We start from the raw sequence: 14376 nt of genomic DNA, 5'->3' as shown, positions 1-14376 counted from the left end.
GAGCTCATTTTTCTTAAGCCGTCTCTTTGGCATCCTTTGGATATACTTTTGTATTTGGGGGAGCAGGGGCTATCTCCAAAACGATTAAAAATCCGTTTTATACCATTCTTTACTCTTCAGGAAAGTGAGAAATACCACAACACTGAAAACCCTGCTCAGATTCCCTGGCTGTTTTCCTCTTTCTATCTGTAATGCCTGCAATATCCCTAAGATATACCTATACTGAGACACTCAGTAGATTGTGTGGGATGGATGGATAGGAAAGAGGGAGGAAAAGTTAGGAAGACTGGAGAGAAGAGAGATCTGAGGGCTGAAAGGGACCTCATGCAACCAAACCCCACATGCCCCAGTATAGTCTCTTTCTCCACATCACGATGTTTCTATTATTTCATCTTGTAAATTATTGACACGCAGGACAAAAACCAATGAGGGTCCATAAGTGTCTTTAATATCATAAATGGTACCCATTTTAGAGCTCTTACTACATCCATGAGAAGTATTTTCTAAGGCTTCTTATGCACCACAAAGAAAGAATCCTGGGTTTATTTAGCAGTGTACTCACTGAGGCGGTAGGAGGTCCTTGAGAGACATGGAATAATTAAAACTGGGGGAGGTCATCCGGCAGGTACACCGACACCGAGATTGGCCTTAAGAAACTATTCAACTGCCCATTGTAACTTTACTGGCCTAAACTTTTCATTGGCCACTGAATTAACAAGGGGATTCTATTAGTTTCCTTTTTCTGACCACTCATGATCATCATATTAGTTTTGAAGGGTTGCCGTAAGAAATTAGCACAAACCTGATGGCTTAAGCCAATGGAATTTATTCCCTCAGAGCTCTGGAGTCCAGAGGTCCAAAATCAAGGTGTCAGCAGGGCCACGCTCCCTCTGCAGGTTCTAGGGGAGGATCCTTCCTTGCCCCCTCCAGTTTTTGGTGGCCCCAGGTGTTCCTGGGCTTGGAGTCACTCCAGTCTCTGCCTCAGTTTTCACAGGGCCTTCTTTTCTCCCTGTGTCTTCCCTGTAGGTCTCTTACAAGTCCACTTGACATTGGATTTAGGGATCACCCAGATAATCCCAGATGATCTAATTTCAAGATCCTTAACTTGATTACGTCTACAAATACCCTTTTTCCAAATAAGGTCTCACTCACAAGATTCCAGGGACTAGGACATAAATATCTTTTTATTGGGGGGGGGGGAGCCCACTACAACTGGTAACGAAGACGGACCAGCCACTAAACACACAGCCTTGGTTAAGCATTGTGGTGGATGCAAAAGCTATAGAAGTCCCAACCTCTGGATCCATAATTAAGCCACTTTCTGGATTTTTATTTTGGGTTTTTTCGAGGTAAAATATAAGTACATGAAAAGACACAAACAGCACACTCTAAAAAAAAGTCTAAGTGAGTGAGATTCTAATTACACGTAAGTGTCGGGACTTCCCTGGTGGCACCGTGGTTAAGAATCCGCCTGCCAATGCAGGGGACACGGGTTCGTGCCCCGGTCCAGGAAGATCCCACAAGCCGCAGAGCGGCTGGGCCCGTAAGCCATGGCCGCTGAGCCTGCGCTCTAGAGCCCGTGAGCCACAACTGCTGAAGCCCATGGGCCACAACTACTGAAGCCAACACGCCTAGAGCCCATGCTCCGCAACAAGAGAAGCCACCACAATGAGAAGCCCGCGCACCACAACGAAGAGTAGTCCCCGCTCACCGCAGCTAGAGAAAACTCACAGGCAGCAATGAAGACCCAACGCAGCCAAACATAAATAAATAAAATAAAAAAGTTTATTAAAAAAAAAAGAAGTAACTGCCAAAGGGAAGAATAATGAAGGTATCATCAGAAATGGGTGAGGGTGTGCCAACAAAAAGTTCCTATCAGAAAGAGGGGGAAAGGCTTTATAAATGGAAGAAGTGACTCTAGAAAAGGCACAGGGATAGGAGTAAGGAGGTCGAGTGGAGGAATATTCAACAAATTGTGTCCAGCTTTTCTGGAAAGGCTGTTGTTGGCAGTCGCAAGAATTGAGGCCAAGAGATGCAGAGAAGCAGGTGGCAACGTCAATCATCTACCATTACTGGTGGCATCGTAAAAGCGGTGGCATCTTAAAAGATGCCTCAGCCCTGGCTTAGGTTAAACGTAAAACCAAGGAGCTGGAAAATACGCAGACATAGAAGCAGCAGAATCTAGAGTCTCAAGTCTTAGAACTCTTAGAACTGAAAGGGACCTTAAGATGATCTTTGATCGATGACACTGGACCCAACGCCTATATTTGAAACCACTTACAAATGCCTTCATGTGGATGACCTCACTGGATGCTCACAAGTTCTGTGGGATAAGCAAGGCAGGCATCACTGGACCCATTTTATGGATGAGTCATTAAAGGATCAGAGAGGAGACAAGGCTTGGCTGAGCTACTCAGTAACAAAACTCGGATTCGGAAGCTCGCTCTTCTGTCTCCCACTTTGCCTCTTCCAAATGGAGAAGCTTTGCTTATGTTGACAACACAATGGAAAGAAAGGCTTCCACTGAATTCTCGGTTGTACGTGATGCCCCGATGTGCAGCCCTTTGGGCAGACGGGTGCTTCCAAGAGCCATGCCAGGTGACCTGGACCCTGAAGGCCCTTTCTGGGTCCTGGTGTCCTGTGAGGTACCTGTGAACACTCTGGCCTTTGGGTCCTGTGGCTTCTCCAGCTCGTCTCCCTCTGCCTTCACCCCTTCCTGCCCCTCAGGGTGTCTGGCTCTGCATGGCAGGCCTTCTAGACCTTTCCCCTTCTGACTTAGATCTCTCAAAGCTTCAGTGACCTCCTCTCTCCCAGCCCTGTAGACCCTGCCCACTTTAGAGGGTGGACTGAAAATTGAACATGAAACTTTCCTAGCTTGAGGCCTAGAGAACATTCATTTTTAGAATTGACTAAAATGTACCCTTGCAATCACAGAAGACTCTAGGTATCTCAGCAAGACCAGTTCAATGCGAAAGACCGGGTGAGCTTGGTTTAAGGGGATGTAAAAGAGGGTAAAGCCTGGCTTTGCTGGGATAGATTGTATACTTTTAAGAGCCTTTGTTTTCCATTAGATAAATACGAATAAAAATAGTGATTCCAGATCAAAGGGCTAGTGTGAGAATCAAATGATAAAATGCATGTGAAAGAAATTCCAATATTAGATATTATGTTCATTATCCTTTTGAGCTATGTACAGTACTGCAGCTGGATATCTGGCTCCCTAGTGATGACCCTAAAACCATCCTTCAGCCAGATTTCTAGGAACGTACATACGTGGCTGCGAATGATGCATATGTTTCATGTAGCAGAAACTCAAAATGCTATCACTATCGCATAGAGTGTGGATTAGGAAATGAACCTGCAGTTTTAGCATAAGGAGTTAAACATGACCTATAATTGGACTTATTGGAATATAATCCATAAGTCACAATGAAAGTGGATTTAATTAAAATGAAGGAACAAGGCAGAAGGCCTGCCTACGGAGAAGACTTAGACATATTGGAAGTCTTCAGTCCTCATAATGAAAGTGCGACAGCATTTGAATTAGGATGGGAGAAACAGAACCGAAACTGATCTGAACGTGGGACACACATACATGTATCCTGGAGGTATCCACGCACCTGGTCAGACAGAAACCATCGTTGATGCATTAGTGACAGAGGTCAGCTCTGGGGAACACCTGCTAGCAGCATTTCTGCACCAAAACAGAACTGCATCCCATGCTCACGTCCTCTGGCTAATTTACTCACAGAAGGTGAGAAAGCAACCAAAGGGAAGCATTACCTGGGACTTAGTTGTAGCTGATACTCGCTGGTGGTGAGATGGTCACTGGTTGGGGATGAACTCACTCAGATGGTTATGGAATGACAGCAACACGTGCTACACTCGCGTCAGAGCATCACAGCACAGCAAGTACCAAGCACTACACTTTCCACCTTCGTGAAGCTTAGAGTGTAATAAAGGAGATAAAGCAAATAGTGACGGGACTTTAGGATACGGGTATCGATTACAAGCATCATACAACCACTGAAACCTTTGTTTAAGCAGAAGCTAAGCCTCACTGACAAAGCAGAACCGAGAATGCAAACCCATCAGAACCAGAGTGGCTGCTCTCTCATTGGCTGGGCTGTTCTTCGGGTTCATGGGGCCTCTGTCTCTACTCCTGGCCGAGCCACTTCAGTCTCTTCTTTTACTGGCTGGTTTTCTGTCCCTCCAAGGGCATGGTGGAGGGCGCGCCACAGCAGCCCCACGCATCAGACACCCAGCTGAGACGGACGAGTGCCGTCATGTTGCAACCTCAGCAAGTTTTCCCCAAGAAGAATCCACTGAGTCAGGCCTCCACCTGTGGCCCAATCAACAGGGGCGGAGGAGACAGAGCTACTTGCCAGGCCCTTTGGGTGCAGAATCTCTGAGAAGGAGATTCTGAGCATCTTCTCTTAGAGGAGGTGCAGAACAAGGCAACAGCAATAGCTCTTCTCTCCCAAGTCGTCTTAGCTCATTAAGGAAGGCAGTGGTAGCTACCACCCACCACATATCCTAGACTTAAAGGAGTTTTCACAAAGCTCAGAAATTCACGGCAGATCAAGGAAGAGAAAGCTGGATGTTATATAACCGACTAGAATTCATAAAATGCCACTGACTAAAGTCGATAGAAGTTTAAAGAAACTGATGTCAAGTGTCATTCCTGGATTATCTTTTTAAAAATTCCGTTTCGCAGGTACAGGATGACAGGAAAATGGTATAATGGTAGTTTGTGCGGGGGCGGGGGGGGAAGGACACCTGGAGGTTATAGTTTACAGTGAGTTCCATATTAAGCATCGTTGTGACGGAGCTTCTAAAATAACTAGTGCAGCCACGGTGCTCAGAGGCAAGAGGACTAGACCAGAAGCTCAGGGTGCCACCGCCATCTGCACCTGTGAGATCACGTGCCCGGAAGACACCGCTTTCATTCTGAGAACCATCTTTGAAGAAGAAAATGGACAAATTCGAGATATGTGCAGGGTAGGGGCCGGAATGTTGCAGAGTCTGAATACCATGCTGTGTGGAGGAGTAAAGGTCCTCAACTTGGTCAAGGAAAGACAAGAGAAAGCTTGGTGTCACTTTCCAAATATCCAGGCGGTCACGTGTGGTAAACAGGCCAACAGGTAAAGTCACAGGGAGGCATAGTTTGGCCCGTGTTTTTAAAATCGTGTCACCACTTACACATCCCTAAAAAATGAAGTGGGCTGCCTTACAAGGATACTCGTTCTCTGAGGACAGAGGAAGTCATTGCCATGGTGTTCTGGTAGCAGATGGATTCTGATTCTAAATTAATCTGGGTTAGGGACAGCCTTCCTTAATTGGTCTTCGAATTAGATGCAGGATAATTTATCCACAAACACAGATACTTAGAGAATGGCATAAAGTGAGTATATTTCTAGGCCTTTCTTCCTTTTCCGTTACCCCCAGGAAAGGTACTGGGATTAAGAGCCTCAGGGCTGTGTCTTGTCCGTGGTATATTAGCTGTACTCCTTGGCAAGTCAGAAAGGGGAATCAGTAGCAGCCAGCCATTCCCTTGAAGAGTCAGTTTTATCTACACCCCTACCTTGGACGGAAGTGGATGGGTGTACGTGTTGTGTAGTACTGAATACCACCCTACACCAGACACATCACCAAACACAGCCCCCACGACATTTCATCACCAGCTTATTCCTTTCCATCCAGGCTTTGTTTCTTGAGGGCCCCTCTTAACACTGAGGGATGCTACTCTGCAGAGATAGCGCATGACCTTTATGTGGCCCCATCTCGGCACCTGCTCAGCCATTCATACATGAACTATGGAGGGAGCTCTGGAGATGGGCCATGTATTGATACGGAAGATACAGAACTCGGTCAGAGCCAGGCCCAGAGAAAGCTGACCTGGACCACGAGGGGCTGTACTGTACGTCCAGTCCTGGGCAAGAGACGCTGGTCAAGGAGGCAACACCAAGGACGAGAAGCAGTGACCCTGGAGGAGACAGGAGGACCAGCAAAGTACCTACTCATTGCCCTTCAGGCTGTGATGGGACGTGCAAGCCCCCATCACAGGGCAAGTCCATGTTAACAAAACCGCATGTTATTAAAGTGCGAATCTGATTTGTTTTTCAGGGACCTGAAGCTTGATAACATCCTGTTAGACAAAGATGGACACATCAAAATAGCGGACTTTGGGATGTGCAAGGAGAACATGCTGGGGGACGCCAGGACCAACACCTTCTGCGGGACCCCCGACTACATCGCCCCGGAGGTAGGACGTGCCGCTCTGCACCCACCCGTACAACTCCGCCTCCCCGGGGCCAGCACCACTGCTTCCTTCTCCCTGAAAATGAGAAGACCTTAAACTATTTTCGTTCAGGATGTGTATTTGCTTTTCGGAGTATTTGACAAATGCAGCTGCACCTAGGTGCCGCTAGTGTCGCACTGGGCGTGGTACCCGCGCTAACTCCTGCACCTCGCCAAGGCGTGAGGGACCCAGCAGGCCCTTCCCATCCTGGCTCTCCCACCCCAGCCTTAAAATATAGTCACTCTGCTCAGACCAAGCAGAAGAAGCGACTGGTGAAGAGCCAGGCGGACACTGAACAGGCATCTACCTAAGTCCAGTGGTTTCATTTTAGGGCCAGAAAAACCTAAATTGTGGTTTCCAAGCTGCTACTGTGTGAGCCTGGAGAGGTCCCACTTCTCCCTCCTGTTACTGGGTCCCATGGGAGAGCCTATGAAAGTTTAAAAACAGCAACAGAGAAAACAAAATAAGCCGTTGCTCTCATATTCTGAGCCCCTGGAAGACCAGCGTTTGCTCAGAAGGCCTCCATCAACGCCAGCTGCCCACCCCAGGGAGACGAGACACTGCCTTTCCCCCTTGGTCCCTCCCGCAGCATACACTTATCGCGGCTTTTCTGTCTTTGGATCTCTCTGAACTACTGGGTGATTGCTCTAAAGTCAGAGGCTGTTTCTTATTCGCTTTCTAAAAACTTTCTTTTGAAAGAATTATAAATTCACAAGAAGTTGCCAAAAATAGTACAGAAATGTCACCCATATCTACCCTTCCCCTACTGGTTCCAGCTTACGTAACTATGGTACAGTATCAGAACCAGGACACGGATGTTGTTACAAGGTGTGTAAAGTTTTGCCCCACTTATCGTACGTGCAGATCAGTGTGATCTTAGCCACTTTTATATCCAAGGACGGAGCTCAAGGCTCGGCACATTAAGGTGCTAATAGATAGCTTTTCAAAGAGTGAATGAACAACTATTGATAAGTGTGTGAGTGGTGACGGCTGTCTGATGGATAGACAGCGATGGGCCTCTGGTTTCCTGGGCAAAACAAATTCAGCAGCAGATCCCTGTCATAGCCAAAGTAACTGTAGCCTCCTCAGTCTAAGAAACAGGAGACTCTGCCCTGTACGCATGTACTTAGCTTAGATTTCCCCTTGTTTAAATTCAAGCTTGGCCTCTGGTCAGCAAGAAATCATGGCTTTACCTGTCCTGTCTATACGTGCCTTATGCCAAACCCTTTCCCAGGCAATCCTTCCTTCCCAATTCTGTTTCCTTTGGCATCTTCCAGAATTTACCTTCAGAGACTGGCGTCTCCCTGCAACTTCAATCTCATTCTCTCATCTTCAAGCCTGCTTGTCTTCACACAATTCCACCCCTGGTCCTTTGTTCTCCCTGTGCCTTCTCCATGAACAGCTGTATCTATGACTAGGATTTCAACTCCCAAATCAGTATGACCAGCCCAAACTTCTTGCTTCAGACCTGTATGTCTGTTTTTCTGCAGAGATCTCCAACTCACTGTCACAGGCCGTTCGATCATAACAGATCCCAAACCCACTCTCTGTTGAAATTGCCCCCCACACACACACATGCACACACCCTTCTCCTTTATCCCTTTCTGGATGAGTGACATACACATCCATCCGTCCAGTCCCCTATAGCCAGAAAACTGGAATCCTCCAAGTCTTCTCCTTCCTTCTTACCCCTCCCAAATCCAAACACCAAGACCTTCTAAATATAGACCTCAGGGGTTCACACCTCTGTTTTCATGCCTCCCCAGTCTCGTGATTGTACTAAGAATCTCCCTTCTTTTTTGATCCTCCCTTTGGGGATTAAATCAAGCTTCTCCAATCCCGCCCCATCTTCCAGTTGCTGCCCTGGTCCAGGCCCTCAGCACCTCTGGTCTGGATCCTGGTGATGCCTTTTGACCCAGACTTTCCTCTCTACGACTACCCAACTGCCAATGCATCATCTTTGCATATCTTCAAACTTTCTGATCTTGCTCCCTCATCAGTTAAAAAAGCATCCCCGGCACATGTATATTTCTTATACATTATCACCAACTAATGTAGTCTGTTATCAAACATGCAGAAAAAGGAACAGGCTGAACTCAAGATGAAATAAAGTTTTAAATAACTAAGTTGCATTCTATTAATAGTACATGTTATGCTTTATTAAAATAATGAGGCTAAATAACGTTGTAAAATCTTGGTTTAACCCTTTATGATTCTGCCACTCAAAAGTCTGCTTGGTTTCTTTCAATTGCTGGTTTTATTGGCTCATAGCCGAGAAAGAGCCCTCACAAAGGCACACTGTAAGACAGATGCTACAGTGCGTATGTAAGGCAAGGTTCGTGGCTGAAGAGAGTGGATATAAGTCCAGAATGCACGACAGTGTTTTCTGATTTAGCCAGCTTCCTGTCACAACTAATGAGACGGTCACTGTTTTTAGCCTCGTTATAATGTGACAGAGAGCTGGTACTAGGAGGACGGAAGATCTCTGCACTTGCCGTTTTCTCCTCTGCATCGTTAGCATGGTCTTCAATCCAAGTCTCTTTTGCAGATCACTTTTTAAGGACGTTCCATTTTGCGAAAATGAGTTTAGTTCAAACAGAACCCACCGATCCCCTTAACTGGGCATGCAACGCAAATGACGCACCTTAGGATAAGAAGTAATCGTAATAGTGACGCACCTTACGACGTGCCGAAGACGAATGCTCTAGCCAATCCACCACCAACTCCTCCCGAGATGAGGCTTCCTGTTCCTCCCTTGGAAAACCTAGTCACTGGTCAAATTTCTAAATGAGGGCATCAGTGCCACTACTGGAATTTTTTAAACTCGAATAAATACAAGTTCTAATATTTTCTTCCCGTATCTCGGCGTTACGCCGTCTGGGTGCTCCCTGGGGTGCATGCCCTGTTCTGAGGGCCGCTGTTCCACCACGTCACCAGATCTACCTCTCTAACGGGAAGACCTGTCACGCCACGCCTTTAAAAATATTCAGGAAGTCCCCACTGTCAGCTGGGTACAAGCTAAAACCCCAAGAGAAGGTCCTTAATATGTCCTGAGACATCCGTTTCCTTCTCTCTCATATCCCTTAGCCATGCCCTCGGAATCCTTGGTCTGATTTACTCCCACCTCCAAAGTCATCTTCTCCCTGAAGGTGCCTCTGGCTTCTTGGAATAATCAGTTGTTTCCTCCTCTGTGCTACCACAGCCCATGTGTAATCCCATTTGCCAGTAAACTGAATTTCTCACAGCTAAGGACCATGATTTATCCACCTTAGTGTCTAGTCTCCTCCTCCACAGCTCAGAGCACCCATCACCTGTTCCGTGAATGACCACACCAAGACATGCACCCCAAATGCCCATCTCTGAACATGTGCTGGAGATGGGGCCTTTTGTCTCTAGCCTCTCCCTTTTCCATCAAAATCCCACCCATTTTCCAAAGCTCCACTCACATCATCTCCGTTGTGAAGCTTTTCCTTTATCTCACTCACTGACCCATTGCCCTCTCCCCGGGGACCTCAATGATATGGGCGGAGGGCCCGAAACACAAAAAACAAGTGCATTCAGGGCAGCATCAGGAACGATGCATGAAAAAGCAGACTGTGCTCCCTCAAACCAGGGAATAGCCTCACCAGCCCACGTCTCCCGAGACCTTCCCCAAAGCTCTGTGGTTCCCTATGTCACGGTTATAGGACCGAGGGTCTAACGTATAATTGGAGGTCCACACTCATTTTGACAAAGAATAGAAAATAGTTAAATGGGGAGACACCCTACTTTCCAACATCTACTAGCCACTTAGTAAGTCCAGGTGGAATTTCAGTAGCTAGAAGCAGCTCCCTGGAGAAAGCAGGAGTCACTCGGAAACCAGAGCCATAGAGGCATTGGTGGTCACTTGGTTTCTAAGGACACTTTCCCCGCCGTGCACATCATATGGTGAGCCATGTACAGACCTCAAATCACTGGCTCCAAGCGGTGGATGGAACTGTAGCTTTCTCTTACTCTAAGAGAGAAAGAGGGACTCTGACGTGAAGTGGTAACATCATCATCATCTGAATTATTTGAGTAAAGATGCGGAGAGAACAGGACAAAAGACAGCACGGCCATAAGAAAGCACCAGGGGCTGAGATAGAAAAAGAGCCACTCCAGCCATTGTTTCTACACCAATTTCTCTTAAAATACAGACTCATTTGAGCATGAATTAGATCGAAGTTTAAATCCTGGAAACATTATAATAGAAAAGGAACATTATGTAGTAAAATCCCAAGAGACCACGGTCCAGAACATAGCTTCCAACTCACTAACCAGGCAACCTTAAAGAAGACACATAACCTCCCGAGGTCCGGTCACCGTCCTTTGTTAAATAGGGATAACAGCACCTACCCCAGAGGTTCTTATAAATAAATACAAAGTATGGGAAACACCCAGTACACCTCAGCAGGCATTTGCAGACATTCTGTTCATACAGTGTATAACTGAGTGTGAGTCGGCATTTTGCTTCTTTCTCCTAACTTACGACTGAAATTCTTTACTAACATCCCCTAGCCTTGGAAGACTTAATTTCCACCTCAGCTGTCTCCTGTCCTTCCAAATTTCTTTCCATTAATCCACCAAACGAAATTGCTTACCAAGATGCGATGCTCAGAGCAGCTTCTGGTTGCCTTGGGCTCCCTCTTGTGGCACATCCTGGAAATTGCGTGTGAACCGGGCCCCACTTAAGGCAAACGTACCTGAACTAAGATCACGCAGTGTGTGCGTCTTTATTTTCTTTATCATTCTCCCTGGGTCTACTTTTACACTATTCCTTAAGGCTAAGTTTATTTTTTTTACTTTAGAATTAACCTCAGTATTCAAATATTGAGGTAAGGCCGGTAGATAGCATTTTTATACTGGAAGTCAGCAGCAGACTGCAAAATTCTGTTTGCAACTTGATCTTTATTTTCACAAACATCTATCAGCTTGTTATCCTAGTCTCTCTTGGCATAGTCACAAAATTTGACTCTTCGTAACCGTGACTAGTTAGGTTTAAGGGGTGGACTTGGTCAGACGACCCCTTTGGCTGCCTGATTAGCTACAGAACTTTATGCAAAGACTCAAGACCACAGAAGTCCATAAAACACATGGGTTTGATTTAGATATTCACCTCAGAGGCACTGACGGGCTTAGATACACATCAGCTCTCTTAGGTCTGAAGCTACCACCCATGGGCTCCCATCACAGATAGGAAAATGAAGAGCTGATGGTACTTTTGCTTAAGGCCAGAGGGGGGAAGAAAGATGTTGAAATGCAAAAATGTTGCTTAGCTTTGGTACTGCCCACTTATTTCTATCCAATCATTAACTTCACAAAAGCTACAGTTTTCAGTGTAATCTTTGCTAAAACCATGCACTGTTCTTCATCAGTTATGTCCTGAGTGGCCCTGAAAAGTCCATGCAGGGTTTTCAAGTCAACCTCGTTTTGATTAATTATGTCTCTGCCTTTTGGTCCCACAGATCCTGCTGGGTCAGAAGTACAACCATTCTGTGGACTGGTGGTCCTTTGGCGTCCTTCTCTATGAGATGCTAATAGGTCAGTCACCTTTCCATGGGCAAGATGAAGAGGAACTCTTCCACTCCATCCGCATGGACAGCCCCTTTTACCCACGATGGCTCGAGAAGGAGGCTAAGGACCTTTTAGTGCAGGTAAGACGTGAAGTCAAGGAGACCTTCATATGATTAGTATTAGGTTTTCTGATCAGTGTTCCCATTCATTTCTAAATTCTGATTCATACATTGTAAACAGTAATTGTGTCAAACAAGATTTAAAGAGGCTGCTCACCATCTGTTTTAACTGAGGCACCAATAGGATGAACATTAGAAATCAAAACGAGCATAAGACAGACCCTCACATGCATAATTTACAAAAGAAATGCCCAGAAACCAGTTCCATGACTCTTGAATGGCCTTGCTTTGAGATGTAACTGGTCTGTTGAACAAACAACTTTGGGCTTAAAATCTGTTTCCCATCGTCCCTATTCAACCTATTCAGTCCACCTGAAACTGTAAAATTCCTAGAAGAAAACATAGACGGTAACTTCATCAGCATCCGTCTTAGCAGTGTCTTCGGGGATCTGCCTCCACAAGCAAGGGAAACAAAAGCAAAGATAAACACATGGGACTGCATCAAACTAAAAAGCTTCTGCACAGCAAGCGAAATCATCAGAATGAAAACTCTGTACGGGACGAGATACTTGCAAATCATATATCTGATAAGGGATTAATATCCAAAATATATAAAGAACTCATACAACTCAACAATAAAAACAACCCAATTTTAAAAGGGACAAAAGAGGATCTGAATAAACAATTCTCAGAGACATACAGATGGCTAATAGGCACATGAAAATGTGCTCAAGGTCACTCATCAGGGAAATGCAAATCAAACCCACAATGAGCTATCACCTCACACCTGTGAGAAGGGCTCTTATCGAGAAGAGATAATAAGTGCTGACGAGAAGGTGGAGAAAAGGGAACCCTCCTGCACTGTTGGTGGGAATGTAACTCAGTAGAGCCACTATGGAAAAGAGTATGGAGATTGCTTAGAAAGTTAAGACTAGAACTGCCATACACTCATATGGTATTCCACTTCTGGGTATTTATTCGAAGAACATGAAAACACTAGTTGGAAAAGATCTATGGACCCCTATGTTCATTGCAGCATTATTTACAATAGGCAAGATATGGAAACCACCTAAGTGTTTATCAATGGGTGGATAGATGAAAATGTGGTATATATACACAATGGAATATTACTCAGCCATAAAAATGAAATCTTGCCATTTACAACACCATGGATGGCCTAGAGGGTGTTAAAGTTCATGAAATAAGTCAGACAGAGACAAATACCATGTGATTTCACTCATGTGGAATCTAAAAAAAAAAAAAAAACACAGGGAACAAACAGTAAAATAAAAACAAGCTCATAGATCCAGAGAACAGATTAGTGGTTCCCAGACGACTAGGGGTTTGGGAAGATTGGGCAAAGAATGGGTGGAGGGGGTCAACGCTGTGGTGATGGATGGTAACCAGACTTTGGTGGTGATTCCTCTGTAGTGATTATAGTACTGCACACCTGAAACTTATCATTAAAAATCTTCCTCTGCCCCTGGATGAAGACTTGGATAGGATGCGTAACTTTCTGCTCACTCTTGGGGAAAAGACAAACTTCTTGTCACTCCTAAGTCATGAAACACTGTCTCCGCTGAGAAATTAAAGCTGTTCAGTCCACGATATAAGTCGTCACATCAATCTTAACTCAAAAGACTCCCACTCCCTTTCCTCTGGCCAAGTTCATGGCTGGCAGCCACTCGCCTTGGAGAAGGGAGTATGGTCAGAGTGTGTCTACCGCATGTATGTTCTCTTCCTCTCCGGCTCTAGGGTTTCAGTTTCAGACCAAACACACAGAGAGGCTGGAGGGATTATAAGGAGAAAGGACTGCTCTTATATGGCTGAGGGGCTCCCTGCTCTTTGAACCTGGTGGGTTTTAAAGCCAAGGCTTTGAGACCTCCCTGGTGGTCCAGTGGTTATGACTCAGCACTTTTCACTGTCGTGGCCCAGGTTCAATCCCCGGTCAGGGAACTGAGATCCTGCAAGCTGCTCAGCATGGCCAAATAAAATAAAATAAAGCCAAGGCTTTGTATGGGATTCTAGCAGGTGTTCTGGAAATGCCCATAACTGGGAACATTTTTAGCTGAAGCTTTTGACGTAGAGGCTGCTCAATCCATTCCACAGCCCAGCTTCTGTACCAAACTCTAAGCCACCAGCACTCCACCCGAGACTCACTGCCTGCCGAGTGGGCAATCTCACAGGCAGTCCTTCAAATGGACGCAGACCGGCTCTCCTGCCGTGTTCCCTACCTGCGTCCATGGGAAACACTGATGTATTTTTCATCCTGAATCCTTGACTGTTACCATCTTAGCAGGAATCTCCAGAATTTACCAACAAAGCCGGAGTCACACACCGCCCATGATAACCCAGGATCGATTAAGAATTGGCACCCAGAGCTACAGATGTAAACCAGACTCCAAGAATCACTAGCCATAAACC

At 45.8% G+C, this 14376-nt stretch overlaps 1 protein-coding gene across 1 annotated transcript in view; it reads left to right on the top strand.

Moving 5' to 3' along the window:
• Positions 1-14376, top strand: part of PRKCQ (protein kinase C theta) — a 155957-nt gene that overhangs the window by 127534 nt on the left and 14047 nt on the right. Inside the window, exons 15-16 of the mRNA XM_082848914.1 lie at positions 6127-6265; positions 11785-11973. Coding sequence (XP_082705040.1) covers positions 6127-6265; positions 11785-11973 — 328 coding nt within the window. The remainder of the gene's footprint in view (positions 1-6126; positions 6266-11784; positions 11974-14376) is intronic.

This window comes from Leucopleurus acutus, assembly GCF_964270905.1.
Source record: "Leucopleurus acutus genome assembly, chromosome: 1".
NCBI classification, from domain to species: Eukaryota; Metazoa; Chordata; class Mammalia; order Artiodactyla; family Delphinidae; genus Leucopleurus; species Leucopleurus acutus.
The sequence above is the reverse complement of the archived record's forward strand: the minus strand, read 5'-3'. Positions and strand labels throughout refer to the sequence as shown.